A 24,779-nucleotide genomic window follows, 5' to 3' on the forward strand; every position below is an offset into this window, starting at 1 on the left:
AGGCGGGCGAGGGCAACACGGGCAAACACCTTACCAACAACGCTGAGGAGGGAGATGCCCCGGTAGTTGTTGCAGTCGCTCCGGTCTCCTTTGTTCTTGTACAAAGTTATGATGTTGGCATCTCTCATGTCCTGGGGGATGTAACCCTGTTCCCAGCAGAGACAGAGTAGATCATAGAGTGGCTGTAGCAAGGCTGGTTTCCCACCCCTCAGGACATCTGGAGGGATTCCGTCGCTCCCAGGTGCCTTCCCACAGGCAAGGCAGTCGATGGCTTTGCTAAGCTCTTCCACAGTGGGTGGGGTGTCTAGTTCCTCCATGACTGGCAGGTCTGGTATGGCATTGAGAGCGGTGTTTGTTACAGTATTCAGCATTGCGTACAGCTCTAGATAATGCTCGGTCCACCGCTTCATCTGCTTTTCCTGGTCTGTGATGACCTCACCTGTCTTTGACCTGAGGGGGGCGATCTTGGAGGGAGTTGGGCCTGTTGCCTTTTTGATGCCCTCATACATACCTCTTGTGTTGCCTGTATCGGCAGCTGCCTGGATGCTGCTACAGAGGTTCAGCCAGTAGGTGTTAGCACATTGGCGGGCGGTCTGCTGGGCTTTACTCCTGGCAGTCCATAGGGCTTGTAGTGTAGTAGGGCTGGGCTTGGCCTTGTAAGCCAATAAGGCTTTCCTCTTTGCCTTGATCACGGGATCCATTTCTTCCCAGTGGGCCTCGTACCAGTCAGCGTTCTTCCGCTCTTTCTTCCCGTAGGCGATGATAGCGGAATTGTACACGGCGTCGCGGAGGCGTGACCACTTGGAGTCGATGGTGTCGTCTGCTGTCACTTTCTCGCTGAGGGCATCTTCCAGCCTGCTGATGAACTGCTGGGTTCTCTCTGGATTGCTGGCACAGCAGGTGTTGATACGTGGACAGCCTTTCTTCTTTAAGTGGTGCAACCTCTTCGGCGTTATGCGCACCTTGCTTGCCACGAGGGCGTGGTCCGTGTCACAGTCTGCACTGTGGTAACTGCGGGTGAGGAGAACGTTGCCAATATCCGCTCTTCTGGTGATGACGAGGTCAAGCTGGTGCCAGTGTCTGGAGCGCGGGTGTCTCCAAGACACCTGGTGAATCTCTTTACACTTGAAGAAGGTGTTGGTCACGCACAGGCCGTGGTGGCACGACAGCTCAAGCAGTCTCTGGCCATTTTCATTGATCTTTCCCCTCCCAAAACTTCCGAGGCAGGTGGGCCAAGCCTCGTGGTCAGCTCCAACTCTTGCGTTAAAGTCTCCAAGAATGTAGAGGCCATCAGTGCTGGGGATCTTGGATATCGCTTCATGCAAGACCTGGTAGAACTGATCTTTCTCTTCGGCAGTGGAGCTGAGGGTTGGGGCATACGCGTTGAGAATGTTAACAGGGCCAGAAGACATTGACAGCCGAAGGGTGAGTATTCTCTCTGTGCCTGCTGTGGGGGGCTCCGTGGAGCTGACAAGCGTGTTCCTCACCGCGAAGCCAACACCATGCTGCCTAGGTTGGTCCGGAGACTTCCCTTGCCAATAGAAGGTGTAGTTAGCTTCTCTAATGGTGCCGTTGTCAGCCAGCCAGGTCTCTTGTAGAGCGGCAATGTCCACGTTTAGGCGTGAGAGTTCCCTATCAATGACGGCAGTCTTCCTTGCATCGTCTAACTGCTGAAGGTCTGCAGTGAATCCGGGACACATGGTTCTGATGTTCCAGCTAGCGAAACGAAGTACTGGTGGCTTCTTTTGTGTTATTTTCTTAGAAATGCCTGGTGCGAGTGTTTTGTGGCCCACTTTTTGAGAGATGCCTCTCTAATCCCCACGCACCCAGTGGGGCAGGTAAGCCATGGCGGGACAGCACCTAGCTGGCTGGGGGCTGCCCAGCTTAAGGCGGGCAGTAGCTGTCCAATGAGGCGCAATGACCTCTCCCACCGTCGAAGGGGACCCCTGGCGCTCGTTTCCTTCGCCAAACGGATGAGCTTATAACCGGTAACTGCCCCCTCCCGTGTTGAGTCGACATCTTGCGATGACGCTGGAGTGTCCTCTCCAGTGGAGCTACAAAGCCTGGGCAGGGTGATATGGAGGGCCAGCTGTTGCCCATGCAGCATTCCCCTCCTCTCTTCGCAGCTGAAGGATCCAAGGGAAGGACAGAGTCGATACAGCTTGGCTTCAGTTGCGCCGCAGGAGTTGCCGGTGTTGACGATACAGTGTCAAACCGCCTTAGGGACTCCAGCTCCGGATTTTCTGTCAGGGTTTACTCCCTTAGTCTGTGCAGGAATGAAATTAAAGTGAGAACGTCTTTGCACAGAGACAATCCCACTCTCTCGGCATCAGAAGCCTTGGTCCGATGGCACGAAGAGTCGTTACACATGAAGACTTCATCAGCTGCAGTGGATGGCCGCACTACCTACCGTGCTCCAGCGCGCCCTTCGCACTCCACAGTGCGTTTCTGCTCCACCTTCCTGACCGTTGAAGCTTGTTGGTGCTTTCTTCCGCTCAGTCCGCCAAGAGCAGTCTTCACATGCTGGGTGAGTGAGCAACTCTCGAAATCACCGTGGATGAATGATCCAACGGCTACCCTCACCTGGTTTTGCGGCCTGTCGAAGCCGTTGCCCGGGGTGTGGCCGCTGTGCATGCTACAGCTACTGGGAGCCACAGGTGAGAGCTGAGTGACAGGCGGGGACCAATGGTGAGTGAGCTACCCAAAAAAAGGCACGACAGCTCACACACCGGAGGTGCTACCCCTCACTGAACACCCCATACACCCCTATATATATATACAAATAAGTCCTAATTAAAAGAACAAAAAAATAATTAAAGTAGCATATACATAGCAATAATCATATGATAAATAAAAATGTGTTTGTCACTTCAGACTGCAAATGAGAGTGAATCAGAGTGAATTGTGGGATTGATTATTTGTAAAAGTGAGCTGCTGATTTTGGTGCAGTAGATGATCTGGTTCATAATGCTGAAATCTGTCAATATGGCCTCATCATGATGATTTCCAGTGTGTGTGTATAAGAGCTGAGATCTTCTGCAGTCAGACTCACTGTTCTGGACGATGTCCTGCATCTTCTTCCAGACTCTGAACGGCAGGTTGCCCAAGTAACGTGGCACATCAATCAAAGCTCCAGAAGGCGTCTGTGGATCCGGCTGTGAGATCTGGACTCTGGAAGAACATTCAGGAGTCAGAACTGCAGTGGCTTTGGATCAGAAGCAGAGAGACCAGAGACACCAGCAGATCACTCACCTTTCCATTGAGACTGGAAACTCCTGCAGAACAAACACACCATTGATCATCAACAACTCAATCAATCATCAATCAATCAATCAATCATCTGAAATCAGACCTTTAGAAAGCAGACATCACTGGCTTTCATCATCTCCTCCATGTCTTTGATTGTGTGTGAAAGAGCTGAGATGTGTCTGTTCATCTCCTCCAGCTTCTCCTTCATCATCTGCTTCTTCTGCTCCTCTTCCTCCCTCAGTGCAGTGATTGTAGCTTCTTCTTCATCTCTGAGAAACTGATGAAGCTTCTCAAACTGCTGTTTAATCTGACGCTCTGTGTGCTTAGCTTGAGACTGAAATCAAACCACATTCACTTCAATCGTCTCCATCGACACACATCGACACGATCACATCATTCACATCTGAGATCAACTAATCCATTATATTAAATATATCAGATCACAACTGTATATAGTGATCCTACAGCTGGAATCCAAATCACTCTCCATTCTGTTTCCTCACCTTCATGTGTTCAGCTGTTTTATCAAACTCTCATTTCATGTTTTTATTGTGTTTTAGTTTCTCCTGTAATGATTTTAGTGCTGTATTGAGCTCCTCCTAGATTTAGACAAAATACATAAAACACCAGATTACAGTGAAAGAGAAGACGATACAGTGATATGATCATATAATGCAGTGCTAAAGTATTTCCTGATTTCTTCTGTTTTTGTGAACATTTCATATTTACTGAAGTAAAAATAGTTATCCAATACCAACTGGGTCTGTGTGTAAATCTATTTGTCCTGTAGTTATTAATTCCCCAAATCTATGAAACTTTATTTATAATGGAGTTCAGCTGGACTAAACACAACCAGCTCTGATCAATCAAATCAATCAACACTTATTATGCTCCTTTACAAAGTCTTTATTTTGTTTTGGGGGTGCACTAGAACATGCTGTCATGCTTAGTTATTTTTCACATAATTCACATTATTACAATAGCTTTCTCCCCAGGCTGACACAAACGGCTCGATTAGTTCCGGGTTCCACCTTCCGAAAAAACAAAAGTATTGTGATTGGTCAGCAGCCCCACTGAGTTGTGATTGGCAAACAGCGTAGACCGCGTTCCGCCTTGCTGCGCCCCTTCCCAAAGCAGCAAACTAGATTAAATTGATTCTTACATTTTAAATATTTAAAAATTTTTTTTTTTTTTTTACAAAAACACATCTGATCGCTAAAGTACTGACCGCCCCGGAGCCATATGAGGCACTTTTTTTTAATATGGATTGACTTATTTTGGACTGATGGAACACTTGCCCGTGCCGCTCAGTCTATGCTGTTGTATGAGAGCCAGAATTGATATGCATTTGTCTAAAAGAAGGAAGTATACACCTAGGATGCATGAAGGGGGAGTACATGAAACGCTATTGTTGGTCCTATCGTCAGCATGCGAGATCGCGGATACGTGAGATTATCATTATTGTGCTAATGTATTTAATTATTTGCATGCCTGAAACCATAAGGCTAGTGAATCTATCTACACTGTATGATGAATAAATCTCTTACCACATACTGCATGTCTACGGCAAGGCACCGATGCGTCCACGGATGATCACTAGTCAGTGTTAGTGTTTATATCAGCTGCGGATCTGCGTGTGTTTGAACCCTCTTTAACACACACGTGAACGGTGTGGCTTTAGCAGTTCACGGACCCTTTAGTTAAAGCTGTGTTTAAACGAGCCGACCTACAGCTTACTGTAGCATCCCAAAAGCGGCCGTTCATAATACATGGCTAAATCTAGGCGAATCCCCCATCCGCCAACGAATTGAATAGGTGAGACTAACGTTGTGTCATAATAGCCTCTGGAAAACAAACGCTGTAGTCCAAATGAGCCGTTTCGTTCTAGTTCTTGAAAAGGTATTTTTTAAAACTAAATATTTCCCTTTAGAGTGGACTTTGAGATTTGTAATTTTGTAGATGTTTTTTATGCCCAAACATACACACCACACACTGGCTAAAGTTCAAAAAGTAAAAAAATCATAATAGGACCTCTTTAAATAGGACTTCAAAACAACATGAAGTTAAAAACTCATTTCTCTCACCTTATAGGGTGGAACAACTTCATCGATGGGTCTGATTGTGTGATTGATGTGTTTCTGTGATTTCATACACACTAAACACACCGGCTGTTTGTCCTCCAGACAGAAGAGTTTGAGTTTCTCACTGTGTAAACTGCAGATCTCCTCAGATCCTGATGAACGTCTCTCATTTCTCTCCTTCAGGAACGACTCACACAAGTTTTTTAACGCCAGATTAGGAGGAGGATCAAGTTTTGAGGATCTTCTCCTGCAGACGGGACACTCCTGAGTTTTCTTGGTTCTCCAGAACTGTTGAAGACACTCTTTACAGACACTGTGGCTACATGACAGAAAAACAGGATTCTTGAAGATTTCCTGACACACAGGACAAGAAAAATCATCTTCAGATAGTGAAGCCATTTCCACGCTTTGAGCTCCAGCGATCTAAACTTTACTTTCACTTTCTGAACGACAGACTGAGAAACAAATCTCCACGAGAATCACAGAAATCTACTGACTATTCAGAAACAAACTGAACAAAAGTCCTTCTGTAAAGTGTTTCTCCTGGTTCTTCACTGATGGCTGGTTGTTTATTGGTTTTGTCAGTAGAGAAGAGAGTCAGTGTGACAGAAAGGAGAAAGAACACGTCAGTCTCTTCCTGGTAAGAGCTGTAAGAGGGAGGAGTTTATGATCCTTCACATTACTCACGGATCATAAACCTTTAGTCCCTTTGATAAACCAGAAAAACCTTGATGAGGTCCCCATTCGCTGTCAGCGGCTCTTGATTATGGTGATGATGTGCTTCAACTCAGTGGCAGTGAAAAACCCAGAGTTGAGGAACAATGTACAGTGAGAGAACTGCAATATGTACTAGTCGTTACTTTTATAAATAATTGCAAACACATTAAAAAAAAAAACATTTCAACATGAAATTTTTAAACATGTAAAACATGAAGAACCTCAGACACTTTGATCTTCTGAGATACTTTCAACACAAACAGTGTATGAACATACAGACGTGTTTCCACATTTCACTCAACTCTGCAAGACCGAACCAATCAAACCCAGAGTAAGTCGAGCTCTGAGACGCAGAACTCCAGAGATTTAAAGCAGGAGTTTTCAAACTGGACTACAAGTTACGTTTCTTATCTTCTGAAACGTGCTAAGATTTACATTCCAAAGTGATTTAATGTAAAATGCAATCAGGTTCTTAAAGCTTTCCATAAATATATTTGCCATGGAGTTGTGAGGACAGTAGCAAGTTCTGTACTTGCTTGCAGCAGCAGCGATCATCTATAACTACAGTAATAACCAACAGCAGCGTAGCAGATCTATTCCACCAAGAACAAATACATTAATATTGTCATATCCATTACCATGCTAAACTTTTCAGAGAGTTGTCATGACAGAATTAATAATACTAATAAAAGTATCCATAAAGAGCAGTAACTGTACTCAGTAGTACAGTTATATTTAACATATATTAGCAACAATCCTTATATACATTTTTCTCTTTTAAAGAAACCAACAATTGTCGTAATAGCGCAAAAAGACCGGAACTTTGAACACATCATTTGGGTAGTGTGCGTTGGAATACAGTAATAAGAGTGAGGTGTAAAGTGGTGCTTGAAAGTTTGTGAAGTTTTTAGAACTTCCTGTAGTATTGCATAAATATGCCCCAAAACATCATCAGATGGTTCAAAAAAAGTAGACAAATGAGACCAAATATTATACTTTATCATTTATTTAGTTTGAAAAATTATAGGGATGGGACGATAAATCGTAGCGCAAATCGATTCAGCATCGATTCTGAGATTTCTGAACACATCGCAATTCTTTCTCAAATCGATTCTAAGTTTTGAACAGCAGATGGTGCTCTGCTTGTTTCCAAATTCTTACACGTACACGTACTCTTTAACCTGGCCTACACTTAATACATTTCACAATCCAAATCCGTTAAAGGATTGTTAGGCTGCATTATTTAGGTCAACCGGAACCAGGGACACTTCCCAAAACACCTGATGTACTCGTTGCATCAGAAGAAGAATGCCATCTACGCTAATACTAGTATCTTTCCTTCTTATTCCGAGGTCACAGTAGCCACCGATCATGTATCCAGATCAGACGTTCACTGCAGTCCCCCGGATCCAGTCTGTACCCATCAGCACCTAGAGATATCCTTTACAGCCCTGAATGTCAGCAGAGACCACATCAACTAGATGAGCCCCAGAGACAGATCATCAGTGAAGACCTCATCACCTAGACGGCCATCGACGCAAGACTGCGAAAACCAGATGAGTCCTCTCCAATCTGATTTTGTGGCAACTTGGAACTCTGGCATCTACATTAATATTAGTCTGTTTGTTTCTTATTCCCAGGTCACCATAGCCACCAGATCCAGTCCGTATCCAGATCAGATGGTCACTGCAGTCCCCCGGATCCAGTCCGTACCAAGAGGTGGATAAACACCTACAGCCGAATGTCAGCGGATACCGTGTCAACTAGATGAGCCCCAGAGACAGATCATCAGAAAGAACTCCTACCCTAAACAGCCACCGGCACAAGGCCACGGGAACCAGATGAGTCCTCTCCAATTTGACTTTGCTGCAATATGGAACTTTTGCACTTTTATTGACATTTTATTTTATTATTTTAATACTGTAAGGTTGCTTTGACACAACTTGTATTGTAAAAAGCGCTGTATAAATAATCTTGACTTGACTTGACTTGACGTACTTGAACCTATTTTAAAATAACCATTCATACAATTTGAAAAAGTTGAAGTGAATTCCAAGGGTGTTCACAGTGGGCTATATTTACATTAATCTTGCGTCATAATAGCATTCGGAGCCGAGCTGAAATTACATGAGTCAGCCGAACACACAAGTGCTCTTCTGTAGCACTGTTCTTCCTGGAGCTTTTGAGTGCGTGGACAAATGTGCTGTTAAAATGTAGATTCAGAAAAACGGATCCGTGCCCGTATTGGCCCGTTGTGCTGAACGAAACTGGCCCGAGTCAGTTGCATGGATTCCAATGGGTCTGGGCAAGATGATTTTTGCTATATAGCGAATTCTCGTGTGATATCTGAGGTGTATTGCCATTGTGAGGCTCCTTCCACACAGGAGAAAGGCTTCTCTCTGGTGTGTTTTCCAATGTGGACTGTAAGATTACATTTTTGAGAGAAGGTCTTTCCACAGAATTCACAAGTAAAAGGCTTCTCTCCATTGTGAATTCTCATGTGGACTTTGAGGTTTCCATTTTCAGTAAAGCTCTTTCCACACAGTTTGCAGGAGAATGGCTTCTCTCCGGAGTGAATTCTCATGTGATACCTGAGGTTTACTGCCGTTGTGAGGCTCTTTCCACACAGTTGGCAATTGAAAGAATTCTCTCCAGTGTGACTTCTGATGTGGGCTTTAAGATGACATTTTTGAGAGAAGCTCTTTCCACACTGTTGGCAGGTGAACGCCTTCTCTCCAGTGTGAATTTTCATGTGGTCTTTAAGATGTCCTGTTTGCGTGAAACTTTTCCCACACTGTTGGCAGTTGAAAGGTTTCTCTCCAGTGTGACTTCTAACGTGGACTTTAAGTTGACATTTTTGAGAGAAGCTCTTTCCACAATCTTGGCAGGTGTAGGGCTTCTCTCCATTGTGAATTCTCAGGTGGACTCTAAGGTGTCCATTTTCGGCAAAGCTCTTTCCACACAGTGTACAGGAGAACGGCTTCTCTCCGGTGTGAATTCTCATGTGGCCTCTAAGATGTTCTGCTTGTGTGAAACCTTTCCCACACTGTTGGCAAGAGAAAGGCTTTTCTCCAGTGTGAACTCTCATGTGGATTTTTGTATTTCTTTTGTCCATGAAGCCCTTCCCACAGAATTCGCAGGTAAAAGGCTTCTCACCAGTGTGAACTCTCATGTGGAGTTTGAGGCGACTGTTCTCAGTGAAGCTCTTTCCACACAGTGTGCATGTGAACGGCTTCTCTCCAGTATGAATCCTCGTGTGAACTTTTAGATGCTCATTTTGTGCGAAACTCTTTCCACACTGTTGGCAAGTGAAAGGCTTCTCTCCAGAGTGAACTCTCATGTGTATCTTTATGTATTTTTTTTCACTGAAGCACTTTCCACACTGTTGGCAAAAACATCTAGTTCCAGTCTCTTGAGCAAGGTTTTGTGAGGAAGTCATTTCAGTCAGTGAGCAACTAAAATATTTTTCACCATTTGTGAAATCATCACAGTGTTTTTCATACTGATCTTTCTCTTCAGTTTCATTTAGTTCTTGACTCTCCGCTTTCAGTGCCATCATATCTAAAAAAAGACAAATACAAGTTAATCCCAGTTTAACGACACCAAACATCGAAACAAAACTCATGTACGCTAGATCACGTACCCGCTGAGCTACTGAAAGAGGTGTGGCCTGTAATCTCAGAGCCTGTTCTCTGTGATAGGACTCCAGCTCCGGGAAAAACATATTTTGTATTTTTTTTAATTAAACAATCAATAATATTGAACAGACCGAATATACACATGCAATGGCACTGATATTGCAAATAAACAAATATTAAGTAAGGCACATATCAGGCAAAACAGATGCAAAGTACAAATAATATTGCATAGGCCTATATTCTAAGAGAGAAAAACTAACTAAATAAAAAAGGAGACAGAATAAAAAAAACAAACAAACAAAGGTGCTGGGGATTTTTATGCAGGTAGTGGTTTCTTTGTTCCTGTTCACAAATCTTATTATTCCAGCAAGTTTCTGGTCCTTTTTTACTTTTCATATGTTCCAGTGAAGGAAAGTGATTATCAATAGCGTCTATAAAAAAAAAAATATATAAATACAAAAAATAAGACATAAGCTATTTTACCAGAATTTTCTGGTAAAATAGCCTATGTCTTATTTTTTGTATTTATTTATGTACAGTATATTTTGTACAGTATAAAAACCATTACGCCTATGGAATGTCCCCATGAAACATTCCATAGGCGTAATGGTTTTTATACTGTACAAACCGTACTTTCTATCGCCCTAACCCTACCCTACACCTAAACCTAGCCCTCACAGGAGATTGTGCATACTTTTACTTCATCAAAAAAACTCATTGTGCATGATTTATAAGCCTGTTTCCTCATGGGGACCTGAGAAATGTCCCCACAAGGTCAAAATCTACTGGTATTCCTATCCTTGTGGGGACATTTGGTCCTCACAACGTGATGAATACCAGGTACACACAACACACACACACACACACACACACACACACACACACACACACACACACACACACACACACACACACACACACACCAGATTGAGCTCTGGAAAATATCCATTCAATTTAATTATTTCTCTGTTATTGCCACATCGCACCACAATAAATTCAGTCTTTAAATGACATTTTTTTATGTTTTGGAAAAAAAGAAACTGAATAAAGCTTTATTCTTTATCACTGCTATTGTGAAGGTACACAAATAAAAATAGACTATTCTGAATGATGCTCTTTCATTTGATTGCTTTTTGCTTCTAAATTTGTAATGTTTTCAACTCTTAATCATTTTCAAACATTAAAAGCAGTGTTAACTTCAAGTCATTATTTATATAGAGCTTTTTGCAATGCAGATTGTGTCAAAGCAGATTTGCACTACAGTAATAAACGCTGTTAGTGTCAGACTTTCAGAATCCTTCATCACTTCAATTAAGATGATTATCATTTCATTTCAAAATCTGACTTTAGCACCTGTTTTTGCTTTGAGATCAATCTGAGGATAATTACAGGTTGAAAATCATACCAAGAACTAACTTTGACAGGAAACACTGTTTAAAAAAATCATTTATTCATTTACATTCTCATCAATCTGTATTATATGAAACTCTAAAGAAATAAATGTGGCTTAAATCATTTGTTGGAAGAGCAAAGAAAAAAATGGTTTCCAGACATCATGAAATCACACATTGTTTCTACGAGTGATTATTAATAATTGTTTTCATAGATTCATACATTTCAGTGAGTCATCATTTGATCTGAGAAGATTCATGAACAGCTGAATCAGGTATTTCTAGACTAAATATTCATTTTTGATTCAACATTGTGGATCAGCGAGAACCTTTTACATCCATTTCCTTTAATAAACAAATGATCATTAATCTCTAGAACTGAAATCAACAATTCTTCATTTACAACAAACACTGAGAATGTGTTGAATCAATAGTGGAATAACACTAGAGAAAATATGATCTGACTGTTTCTCATTGGTCAGATATGATGAAGATGATTTATTTGAGCCCTTCATCACGTGTTTGAATAATTGTTCATTTGTAAAGATGAATAAATGTAGTTGTTTTCTGGTCTGATGTTCAGTATAACAGTCTCTTACTGATGTGATCTGGATTAAATATTGAAACATGATGAAAGATGAAAGCAGGAAGATCCAGACCTACAGATTACTGACTATTGATCGATAAGATCCTCAGAGAGATATTACAACAGAAGAATGGTAAGAGTGTGTGAGTGAAGGAGGTTGTGAATGTGTGTAGATGTGTGTTAGTTACAGGATCAGAGAATGACACCGTTCCTCTGTCATAGTCCAGATTCACTCTCACACGATCAAGATCCTCTTTAACACCAAAACCAGAACCTGGAGACCATCCGTATGACACACACCAGACACCAGTGTTGGAGAAAACATATCCCTTCCTCTGGTTTGATGCTGTAGTTACTCCAATACTCCAGATTGAACTCTGTTTAACCTCCACATCCCAGCAGTGTGTTCCTGAGTTAAAACCCTCTGAACCCAGAACACAGGGATAACAGTCAAATCTCTCTGGATTATCAGGAACAGGTTTATCTCCGCTGTATCTCACACTGGTCAGATCATCAGACAGATGGAGATGTGGATGAGCCGTGTTTGGATCCAGAATGACAGGAGCTGATGAGACACAATCAACAGATGCTGCTGTTATTCTGATGTTCATATAATGATCAAGACTGAACCCAACACAGATGATTATGAATTATGACACTCGTCCTGTTGATCAAACACATCAGACATTTTCCTCTCATCACTGTCAGTCATTCTCTGTCTGATTTATCAATACTGAAAGTTCAATCACAAACACTGACAGACACAAACTCAAAACATAAAAATGAGAGAATTATTAAAAACTATTGAAGTAACTAAATGACTACAATTAAAACTTAAATAAAAATATAATTATACACATTAAATTTGATGCTAAATTAAACATGTTTAAAGTAATAAAGATGACAAAAGCAGATACATTACGTAAAGTAAAATATAAAAACCTATTTTTATATCTATTTAATTTTCCTCAGTGTTTCTCTTTTATGAATCACAAAAATATTTACTGAATTCTATTATTATTATGAACTATTACTATATGAACTATTATTCCACAATAATGCAATGAAATTATGGAAGGCATTTTCTGCCAATTTTAAATAAATCAATTTAACTCTTAAAATGTACTTCAAGGACTCACTTTTCATTCATAAAAAAGGCATCGGAAAAAATGACTTTTCACAGAAAACAACGTCTATTTTTGACTAAAATAATATGGAATTACCCATAAAACCAACAGATGGCAGCAGAGAATTATTTATTATGCAGCTGCCTCTCCCTATATTTTTCAAGACGTCTTGCTTTTCGATTTTTTATGAAATTACTAGTATAATAAATTGTAGTAATAAATACCACCCTTAAGTATATAGTGATTGCAAGCGCAGAAGGCCATTAAGCTCACACACAAACAGCCTATAAGGGTGAATTATTTAATTACTAATATATAGTTCACTACAAATACGTTAAATATTTATGGTATAATAATTAAATAAAGCACTCAATATGAATCGATAGGAATTTGAAATATTTTATAAAATTGAATAACTACTTTTAAGTTTTATCTTGAACTGTAAAATCTATTAAATAGCCTATATTTAACCAACACAAACTTGTTACTGCTGTAGTTTTGTTACTCTGAATTTAGTTTGAATCACTGTCAATCACATCAATGACTCATAGCGCATAGCGGCAGCCATATCACCCTGTAGCCCAAGACTGGTTGCCCACTGAAGCTAAGCAGGGTTGAGCCTGGTCAGTACCTGGATGGGAGACCTCCTGGGAAAAACTAGGTTGCTGCTGGAAGAGGTGCTAGTGAGGCCAGCAGGGGGTGCTCACCCTGTGGTCTGTGTGGGTCCTAGCACCCCAGTATAGTGACGGGGACACTATACTGCCAAGAAGCACCGTCCTTCGGATGAGACGTTAAACCGAGGTCCTGACTCTCTGTGGTCATTAAAAATCCCAGGATGTCTTTCGAAAAGAGTAGAGGTGTGACCTCGGCATCCTGGCCAAATTTGCCCATTGGCCTCTGACCATCATGGCCTCTGAATCATCCCCATATTCTGATTGGCTTCATTACTCTGTCTCCTCTCCACCAGTAAGCTGGTGTGTGGTGGGCGTTCTGGCGCACTATGGCTGCCGTCGCATCATCCAGGTGGATGCTGCACACTGGTGGTGGATGAGGAGATACCCCTGACACTGTAAAGCGCTTTGAGTGTCTAGAAAAGCGCTATATAAATGTAACAAATTATAGCGCATATTTAGCCGATTTACTGGCAATTTTTTTTTAAACTGGCATTTGTCATTCTTGAAACGGTATACATGGATGTTTGGTCCTCTGTGACAAACAACACTAATAACCGGATCAAACATGGGACAAGCTGATGGCAAAAATAGAGCTTAAATGATTCAGACTAAATTCAGAGGAGCAAAACTACACAGAAACTGCTTTGGTCAGAGAAACCAATGATCTGTTAATGGCTACTGATGGTGGGTTTTTATCGATTCTTGTTTTGCTTGATCTGACTGCAGCTTTTGATACTGTCTTACATGCTATTTTGTTGAGCCGGTTATCTGCTATTGGCATCTCTGGTATCCCTCTTGCCTGGTTTGCTTCTTATCTGTCCAACCGTACACAGTTTGTACAACTTAAAAAAATGAACTCTAAGCCCTACTTTGTTAATTGTGGTGTCCCTCAAGGCTCTGTCCGCGGTCCTCGTTCATATGGGTTATTGTTGGTAAGATGTTCCTGAACCTGTGCTGCAACTGCTTTTTCAAGGATTTTAGAAATAATAGGGAGATTTGAAATTGGTCGGAAATTTATTATTTATTATTTAATTATTTATTTATTTAAATTATTAGGGTCTGCACCAGGTTTCTTAAGAAATGGGCTTATAGCAGCTATTTTGAAAGATGACGGAACAATACCGGAGCTGAGAGAGGAATGAACAATACGAGTAATAAGGGAGATTATATGTCATTGTTCGTTTGTTTTTGTCTGAATCGTAACAGAACGTCCAACCATAACAATTTTCCATGTCTTCCCCTCCGTTTTGTTTATCGTTCATTTCTGACAGTTTTTTGTTTCCGTAGTGGTTTAATAATGAATCCCCTGTTCCACCTGGAATTTCTCCTTCTACGGCTGAAGCAGGGGGAATTACCGCTCGAGGGCTACACTTTAATGTTCCAACTCGTAGCTCAAACCACCAGCTATCCGGACGACGTGCTCTGTGCGTTCTGTGACGCAAGTCTCAACACGTCATGCAGAGCGTTTTCGTCCGAGGACACTGGCGAGAAACAGACCCTCGTTCCCCACCTGTTCCAAGGAGAATCTCGTCAGTACCACTCCAGACCCAGAGCCCAGCCAGCCACCACTTTGACCTGCAGAATACGAGCCAGAGCCCACCGAAGACGGGAAGCCCGAGCCCAGAGCAACAGAGTGGCCGATTACCACGGAGCCTGAGTTGCATGGGCCATCTGACCAGGTGCTAGAGCCGGCCATTATAACCGCGACGGTGGAGACTTTTGTGGAGAGTGAAGATGCTGAGGACAGCACCACCCACTGCACCGTCGCTGAGGGTGAGCTCAATATGGATTTTGGTCTTACCGGTATGGACTTGAATACTGAACTGTCAACCTGTAGCCATGCTACTTCAACCATGTCACCTCTGCTTCCTGTCAGTCCCTCGGCTCACCCTCAGCTCACCATCTGTGCAGTGGGTTCGCCGCAGGTCTGCCAGTCTCCGTCGGTGTCATGGCTGGAGGATCCCTCATCGTCACCTTCAACCTCAGAGTCCTGGACTCCACCTCGGCCCTCTGACCCTGCGGCTCCACCCCGGCTCTCAGCTCCCTCGTCTCCACCAGGCTCCATCGTCTCTCCGGCTCCGCCCCGGTCAGTCGTCACCCCATCATCGCCTCTGGACTCTACTCTTCCATAAGTGCCTCTTCGCTCCGTCCCTCCGACTCTGTGGACCTCCTCCCTCCCGCGGGCACAGCCTCGGCCCTCTGTTGCTCCGGCTCCGCCTTTGGACCTCCGGATCTCCGTCTCCGCCTTGGTCGCCAGAGCCTTGGGTTCCGCCTTGGCCCTCCGGATCCTCGGTGTCGCCCAGGACCATCGGCTCTCCATCTCCGCCTCGGGCTCTACCACCACCTGCTCCGCCTCCATCGGTCGGCCCCCTGGAGTCGTCAGCCCTTCCTCCACCATGGCTCTTCCCTCCATCGGCTCCACCGTGGGATTCCATCATGGCTGTGGTCTGGGTTTCACCTGGCTCCTCCTGCTCCAGCCCCTTCCTGTCACCTCCTTGGCTTCTCCCTCCGTCATCACCTCCATGGATTATTCCGTCACACCCCTGGACTTCATCTTCTGTCCTCCTCCCGGAAGTCCATCCTCTGCCCAAACCCCCTCCTAAGACTTTGGACTCCCTGTTTGTTGGCGCGAGGATGCCCATTCTGGGGGTGGTAATGTCACACCCATGGACTTTTGAGTTGAGTTGATTCATTGCCTGCACCTGTATGTTAATCAGTCTGTTATTTGTTATCAGTATGTTAATTGTCGGACGTTGATGTTATATCCCTGTGTTCCTGTTTTTCCTTTTCTGATGTATCTCCACTCAGGTTCCCATTGGATTATTAAACACATTTCAAGCTATATATATATATATATATATATATATATATATATATATATATATATATATATATATATTTTAATTACAAAAACACTTACAAAATTAAATAAATAAAACTATATACAAATAAATCTTAATTAAAAGAACAAAAAAATAATTAAAGTAGCATATACATAGCAATAATCATATGGTAAATAAAAATGTGTTTGTCACTTCAGACTACAAATGAGAGTGAATCAGACTGAATTGTGGAATTGATTCTTTGTAAAAGTGAGCTGCTGATTTTGGTGCAGTAGATGATCTGGTTCACAATGCTGAAATCTGTCAATATGGCCTCATCATGATGATTTCCAGTGTGTGTGTATAAGAGCTGAGATCTTCTGCAGTCAGACTCACTGTTCTGGACGATGTCCTGCATCTTCTTCCAGACTCTGAACGGCAGGTTGCCCAAGTAACGTGGCACATCAATCAAAGCTCCAGAAGGCGTCTGTGGATCCGGCTGTGAGATCTGGACTCTGGAAGAACATTCAGGAGTCAGAACTGCAGTGGCTTTGGATCAGAAGCAGAGAGACCAGAGACACCAGCAGATCACTCACCTTTCCATTGAGACTGGAAACTCCTGCAGAACAAACACACCATTGATCATCAACAACTCAATCAATCATCAATCAATCAATCAATCATCTGAAATCAGACCTTTAGAAAGCAGACATCACTGGCTTTCATCATCTCCTCCATGTCTTTGATTGTGTGTGAAAGAGCTGAGATGTGTCTGTTCATCTCCTCCAGCTTCTCCTTCATCATCTGCTTCTTCTGCTCCTCTTCCTCCCTCAGTGCAGTGATTGTAGCTTCTTCTTCATCTCTGAGAAACTGATGAAGCTTCTCAAACTGCTGTTTAATCTGACGCTCTGTGTGCTCAGCTTGAGACTGAAATCAAACCACATTCACTTCAATCGTCTCCATCGACACACATCGACACGATCACATCATTCACATCTGAGATCAACTAATCCATTATATTAAATATATCAGATCACAACTGTATATAGTGATCCTACAGCTGGAATCCAAATCACTCTCCATTCTGTTTCCTCACCTTCATGTGTTCAGCTGTTTTCTCAAACTCTCCTTTCATGTGTTTCTTTTGTTGAAGTTTCTCCTGTAATGATTTCAGTGCTGTTTTCAGCTCCTCCTAGAATTAAACAAAATAAAAATACATAAAACACCAGATTACAGTGAAAGAGAAGACGATACAGTGATATGATCATATAATGCAGTGCTAAAGTATCCTGATTTCTTCTGTTTTTGTGAACATCTCATATTTACTGAAGCAAAAATAGTTATCCGATACCAACTGGGTGAAAATCTATCTGTCCCGTAGTTATTAATTCCCCAAATCTATGAAACTTTATTTATAATGGAGTTCAGCTGGACTATACAAAACGGGGGTGCACTAGAACATGCTGTCATGCTTAGTTATTTTTCACATAATTCACATTATTACAATAGCTTTCTCCTAAGGCTGACACAAACGGCTCGATTAGTTCTGGGTTCCTACAGCTCTCTGTAGCATCCCAAAAGCGACCGTTCATAATACATGGCTAAAGCTAGGCGAATCCCCACCCGCCAACGAATTGAATAGGCGAGACTAACGTTGTGACATAATAGCCTCCGGAAAACAGTAGTACAAATGAGTCGTTTCGTTGTTGTTCTTGAAAAGGTATTTTTTTAAAACTAAATATCTCCCTTTGGAGTGGACTTTGAGATTTTTAACTTTGTAGATGTTTTTTATGCCCAAACATACACACCACACACTGGCTAAAGTTCAAAAAGTGAAAAAAGCATAATAGGACCTCTTTAAACAGGACTTTAAAACAACATGAAGTTGAAAACTGTTTAGTCTCACCTTATAGGATGGGACAACTTCATCAATGGGTCTGATTGTGTGATTGACATGTTTTTGTGATTTCATACACACTACACACAGCGGCTGTTTGTCCTCCAGACAGAAGAGTTTGAGTTTCTCACTGTGTAAACTGCAGATCTCCTCAGATCCTGATGAACGTCTCTCATTTCTCTCCTTCAGAAACGACTCACACAAGTTTTTTAACACAAGATTACATGGAGGAAACTCTTTTGAGGATCTTCTCCTGCAGACGGGACACTCCTGAGTTTTCTTGGTTCTCCAGAACTGTTGAAGACACTCTTTACAGACACTGTGACTACATGACAGAAAAACAGGATTCTTGAAGATATCCTGACATACAGGACAAGAAATATCATCTTCAGATAGTGAAGCCATTTTGATTCTTTGAGCTCCAGCGATCTAAACTTTACTTTCACTTTCTGAACGACAGACTGAAAAACAAATCTCCACGAGAATCACAGAGATCTACTGTCTATTCAGAAACAAACTGAACAAAAGTCCTTCTGTAAAGTGTTTCTCCTGGTTCTTCACTGATGGCTGGTTGTTTATTGGTTTTGTCAGTAGAGAAGAGAGTCAGTGTGACAGAAAGGAGAAAGCACATGTCAGTCTCTTCCTGGTAAGAGCTGTAAGAGGGAGGAGTTTATGATCCTTCACATTACTCACGGATCATAAACCTTTAGTCCCTTTGATAAACCAGAAAAACCTTGATGAGGTCCCCATTCGCTGTCAGTGGCTCTTGATTATGGTGATGATGTGCTTTAACCCAGTGGCAGTGAATAACCCAGACTTGAGGAACAATGTACAGTGAGAGAACTGCAATATTTACTAGTCGTTACTTTTATAAATAATTGCAAATGCATTAAAAAAAAAAAAACATTTCGACGTGAAATTTTAAAACATGTAAAACATGTAGAACCTCAGACACTTTGATCTTCTGAGATACATACAACACAAACAGTGTATGAACATACAGGCATGTGTTTCCACATCTCACTCAACTCAGCCAGACCGAACCAATCAAACTCAGAGTAAGTCGAGCTCTGAGACGCAGAACTCCAGAGATTTAAAGCAGGAGTTTTCAAACTAGACTACAAGTTATGTTTTTTATCTTCTGAAACGTGCTAAGATTTACATTCCAAAGTGACAATGTCAAATGCAATCCCTTAAAATCAGGTTCTTAAAGCTTTCCATAAATATTGATGATCAGCTGACTTTCTCAGACAACATTGTTAAAACCGCCTGGTCCTGCAGATTTGCTTTATTCAACATCAAGAAGATCAGTCCCTTTCTTTCAAAACATGCTTCACAACTCGTTGTTCAATCTCTTGTTCTGTCCAGGCTGGACTATTGCAATGCTCTTTTGGCAGGTCTTCCAGCCAGTTCTATCAAACCTTTACAACTGATCCAGAATGCAGCTGTGAGATTAATTTTTAATGAGCCAAAAATAACGCACGTCACACACACTTTATCAATTTGCACTGGCTACCAATAACTGCTCACATAAAATTCAAGGCATTAGTGTTTGCCTACAAAACCACCACTGGCTCTGCACCCCTTTACCTAAATTCATTACTTCAGACTCATGTGCCTCTAGAAGCTTGCGTTCTGTAAGTGAACGGCACATTATTGTCCATCCCAAAGAGACACAAAATCACTTTCATGGACTTTAACATAAACTGGTACCTGCCCAAATCAATCCGAACAGCTGAGACCTCAGCTATCTTCAAGAATCGGCTAAAAACTCATCTCTTCCATCTTTATTTGACCCTCTAACTCCAGCTCCTTGTATTCTATTCCTGTTCTTTAAAAAAAAAAAAAAAAAAAAAAAACTTGCCCTTTCAGACTTATACTCTATTCATTTATTTACTGCTTGTTTACTTAAAAAAAAAAAAAAAAAAAAAAAAAAAACCAGCTTCTCTGTTCTCTACAATTAACAAAAAGCAAAAAGGCGGCTCTCTAACACTAACTTGCTTTTTAATTTTTTATCCATTTTCTTTTTATTTATTGTACAATTTATAAAAAATAAAAACTTGCTACATGTACTGTGTTAGGCTAAATGAGAATCATAAAAAGAAATAACTATGACAGGAAACACTGATATCTAACAATGCATTGGAGGAAAAAAATATTAAAAATAAAATCTTAAAAAATAAAGCAAATACAGAAACCCAAATAGGAAATAAAACAGTTATGGAATAATCGTGTGTCCTATTCTGTGTCCTAAAATCCTGACAAATATGTGTATCTCATATTTTAGACCAATCAATGCAATTTCTGAAAGAAAACAATTGAATATATTAAAGTTTTTAAATCTGATGCAACCCCCTTTGTAATCGTTAACATTTTCATGAATAACTGTATTTTAATTACACTTTTTTCAGTAACTGTTTACATTTATTTGTAATAAAATTGTGTAGTTCTGTTACATGTAACTAGTTACCAATGGCACACATGGAGACGAATGCAGAATGAGAGGTTTATTTACATTTTTTTTTAAAGTGACCCAGCAAATGAACAGCCTGTGTTATAAACAGTGACATGTCAGATTAGTCTTGCATATTTACTTGATCCCAAAATGGGCCAGTAGTGTTTGGGTTGTTGACATGACATGGCATTTTCATTGTCCCACAAGATCAAAATTTATATGACTAAAATTTTCTTTATTTAAAAAGTGCTATAAATCGTTGAACATTTCTTTGTCCTACTGTAACGCCAGGCCAGCAGAGGGAGACCTTACCCATTACAGACTGTTACTGCTCCCTCTGCTGCTTCTCTGGTTACTTCCTGTTTGGCAGCCATATATAGAAGGCCATGCCAAACAGGAGGTGGCAAAGTATTGTTTTGCTATTGCGGACTCTACCAAGCATTTTCCCTTTTGCCATTGCCTTGTTTTGTTTTGTTCCATAGTTATAGTCTTGTCTATTTTCATTGTTTTGTTTCATTGTTTTGTACAGAATACTTCCCCACCACAGATCCAGCAGCTTGTCCAAACAGATCACCATGAACATAGAAATTTCTCTCCTTCGGCTTCAAAAAAGGTAATCGACCTATAGAAGATTATGTGGAGGAAATTTGTAGACTTCAATGACATTACACTCAATGACATATTTAGTTTTGGACTTTCACCTGAAGTTTCACTTTTAATGCCTCGTCATACCCCACACTGGACTCTGGAACAATATATTGACTATGCACTCCGGTTGGCTGGTTCACCGTTTACTGTTGGGATTGTGGATGAGGAGTCCCACAATCCCACAGTACCCACATCACCAGCACATTTACACATCCCATCTGTCATGTCTGAAATTGAAATGCCTGCCAAGCCAAAGCCTGTTCACGTCATGCCTACCAAGCCAAAGCCTGCTCAAGTCATGGCAAAGCCTGCTCACATCATGTCTGCTGATTCAAAACCTCCTCCCATCATGTCTGCCAAAACACAGACTGCTCACGTCACGTCTGCCAAGCCACAGCCTCTTCACGCCATGCCTGCCGTTCCAGAGCCTGTTCACAAGATGACCGCCCTTCCTGAGTCTGCACCGATCATGGCCGCCCTTCTCACTGATAAGGCAAGTCACGTTATAGCTACTGTTCCTGCAAAGCCAAGTCTAGTCCCAGCTGCACTTCCTTAGTCCAGTCATGACACAGAAGCATTTCCTGAATCAAGCCAAGACACAGATTCACATCCTGAGTCAAGTCAAGACACAGCAGCACCTCCTGAATCACATCAAGCCGCAGCTGTTCCAGCTAAGTCAAGCCAAGCCGCAGCTGCTCCAGCAAGATCAAGCCAAGTCAAGTCACAGCTGCTCTTCCAACATCAAGTCAAGTCACAGCCATTCCTTTAAGGCCATGTCGAGTCATGGCTGTTCCTTCAAGTAAAGCCGAGTTCAGACTGCATGATTTTAGCCCCGATTTTGACTCGCCGACAGGTTTTGAGAAATCGCCGACAAATGCCCGAAATCACAGGCAAATCGGTGCTCGTTCACGCGAGTGACAATCACACAGTGTGAACTATCAAAGACGCGATCTGAGAGAATGTCCATGTCACTTCTCGCGTGTGTTTGGTTGTGAGACATAGTTTGCAGACCGGGACAAGGTTGTCAGTGATTCTTTCTATTGTAAAGTCATGCAGTGTGAAAACATCTGTGACACGATTGCTTTGAAAATCGTGCAGTCTGAACTAGGCTTAAGTTCACAGCCTCTTCCCCAGGGCCAAGTCATGTCTCACCCGAGCGTCCAGAGCCAGTCTTGTCTGATCTGCCAGAGCCACGCCAGGTCTTGACTGTTAATGTGATGGACCCTCTTCTAATGTCAGTGCAGGCTGCAGGTATACCAATGACACCTTTGCTCCCAAGCCACGCAGTGCCTACGCTCTCAAGCCACACACCCTCAAGCCCGGTGGGCATCCCATTAACCACTGCACTGCCTGTGATAGCCATCGCCATTTTAAGTGTGTGGGCTGCACACTGTGCTCCAGAGGCCTCATCTGTCCATGAGTCTGTCCACGACTCTGCTCCAGAGGCCTCGCCTGTTCACCTGTTCTCCTGAACTGTTTTCTCTGCCATGGCTACCCAAGCTCCCTGATCCGCCATGGCCTCATGAATTGTCTGCTCTACCATGGCTACCCAGGCTATCTGCACCGCCAAGGCCTCCTGCTCTGCTGGCCCCGCCATGGCTTCCACTGCTCCATGGCCCAGGTCCTCCAGAGCTTCACTGTCTGTCTTTGCTTCACGGTCTAGGCCCACCTCTACTTCATGATCCAGGTCAGTCACTGCTTCAGGGCCCAGGTCCTCCAGCTCTTCACTGTCTGCCACTGCTTCAGGGCCCAGGTCCTCCAGTGCTTCACTGTCTTGTTTCCTTTGTTCCATGCGCCAGGCCCTGACTTTGTACCTGTTCCCTTGCATGGACCTGGCCCACCGTCCCACCCCCTGCTCTACCTCCCTTCTGAACTTATTGAATTTGTTCTGTTTTGAGCGCCAGGAGTCCCTCCTAGAGGAGGGGAGGGGGATCTCTAACGCCAGACCAGCAGAGGGAGCCCTTACCCATTACAGACTGTTACTGCTCCCTCTGGCAGCCATATATAGAAGGCCATGTCAAACAGGAGGTGCCGAGGTATTGTTTTGCTGTTGCGGACTCTACCAAGCATTTTTCCCTTTTGCCATTGCCTTGTTTTGTTCCATATTTATAGTCAGTTATAGTCTTGTCTGGTTTCATTGTTTTGTTTCTTTTGTTACTTTGGACTGCCCACTTGGATTTTGACCCTTGCCTGTATTATTGGATTACGCTTTTGTCTAGCCCTGGATGTTCCTGTTTGCTGGTGTTTGTCCCTGCCTTTTTTTGACAATGATCTGTTCAATAAAGCTCGCGTTTGGATCTTCAATGCTGTCGTCAAGTCCGTGTTACACCTACATGGACCTGTTGTTATAAAAACTTGCCAAATGTCAATTGTCCTATGGTGTGACTGTCTCAAGCATGGTTAAATAAATTACAACTTTTATAAATCAAAAAGAAAAGCATAAAATGTTAATACCTCTGACATAATTCTACAAGTGTCTATTTTAGTAAATTATTTTTTGCATCCATATATTTCTGAAAGTGCAGGAACTTGATACATTTTGTCTCTAAAAACCATGTCCTCTTGTGTGACACCATATCCTGATTTTAAATCGGCCAAATCCAGAGAAAATATTGTGACTGAGTTACTGAAGCCCATGACATGTGCACTTGGTACATTTTTGTCTCAGAAATGTTCAAATATTTCATTTTTTGTGTAACCACTACATTTGTTACATTTTATTGTCCTTTGGTGTGACACCCCTAAATTATATTAACTGTATGTTAAACTACATAATCATGACAAATTATGCAAATGTGTCTTGCTAACCGCTAATGACAAGTAAGCTCGAAATAGCAAAGTCATTAATTGACACAAAAGGCTAAAACATAAAATGTGATTGATTGATTGATTGATTAACTTTATTGATACTTAGTGGAAGAGAGTGGACATGAAAATATAGACAGAAAATAAACAGCGACCAACCAGAAGGGAGGATCTTGTCTTATATAATTTATCTTATAAGTTATTTTCTTTAATGATTGTTATTTTGCACATCTCAAAATAAACTGAACTTGTGTTAAACGTGTTTGCTTGTTTCCAGGTCATTTCCTTTTAATGGTCTTACCCCAGTGCCAGTTGTGTCTCACTTGGATGTTACGAAACATCCCCAAAAATATCAAGCACAGAGCATGTATTGGTGGCAGCGGTGGGATACTCATTTATTATGAGTAGTTAATAATTTAAGGGACGAAAATGGAGATACACATGGAGTAACAATGGAGCGAGAGAAAATAGAGAAAATAATTGTTAAAATATAAAAAGAGGAAAACTGAAAGGTGGTTGACTTTGAGCTCGCTTATTGTTTAATGTAGCGATTAAAATGACTGATTTTGATTTGAAAATGAGTTTTAGTACAAAGTTTTTTTGTGAATCATGATTTGTTCATAAGACATTTTACAGTGAATGAGACCCAAAGACTGCGAAGCACTCAATAACTTCAGTAGCATTAAATT

At 42.0% G+C, this 24,779-nt stretch overlaps 2 protein-coding genes and 1 pseudogene across 2 annotated transcripts in view; all 3 read right to left on the minus strand.

Annotated features, from left to right (window-relative positions):
* The window catches only part of LOC141327193 (E3 ubiquitin-protein ligase TRIM39-like), a 10,233-nt pseudogene extending 4,324 nt beyond the window's left edge, over positions 1–5,909 (minus strand).
* The window catches only part of LOC141327877 (uncharacterized), a 45,386-nt gene that overhangs the window by 14,523 nt on the left and 6,084 nt on the right, over positions 1–24,779 (minus strand). Inside the window, exons 3-5 of the mRNA XM_073835374.1 lie at positions 19,786–19,791; positions 8,733–9,429; positions 8,470–8,648 (exon numbers count right to left, since the gene is read on the minus strand). Coding sequence (XP_073691475.1) covers positions 8,470–8,648; positions 8,733–9,429; positions 19,786–19,791 — 882 coding nt within the window. The remainder of the gene's footprint in view (positions 1–8,469; positions 8,649–8,732; positions 9,430–19,785; positions 19,792–24,779) is intronic.
* On the minus strand, positions 11,743–18,812 carry LOC141327097 (E3 ubiquitin-protein ligase TRIM35-like). Its single transcript, XM_073835324.1, has 6 exons — positions 18,192–18,812; positions 17,382–17,477; positions 16,982–17,212; positions 16,882–16,904; positions 16,682–16,800; positions 11,743–12,227 (listed from the first exon to the last, which is right to left on the minus strand). The coding sequence occupies exons 1-6, from the start codon at positions 18,585–18,587 to the stop codon at positions 11,743–11,745; spliced, it is 1,350 nt and encodes a 449-aa protein (XP_073691425.1). The 5' UTR covers positions 18,588–18,812.

The sequence above is a fragment of the Garra rufa genome, chromosome 1, assembly GCF_049309525.1.
Source record: "Garra rufa chromosome 1, GarRuf1.0, whole genome shotgun sequence".
NCBI classification, from domain to species: domain Eukaryota; kingdom Metazoa; phylum Chordata; class Actinopteri; order Cypriniformes; family Cyprinidae; genus Garra; species Garra rufa.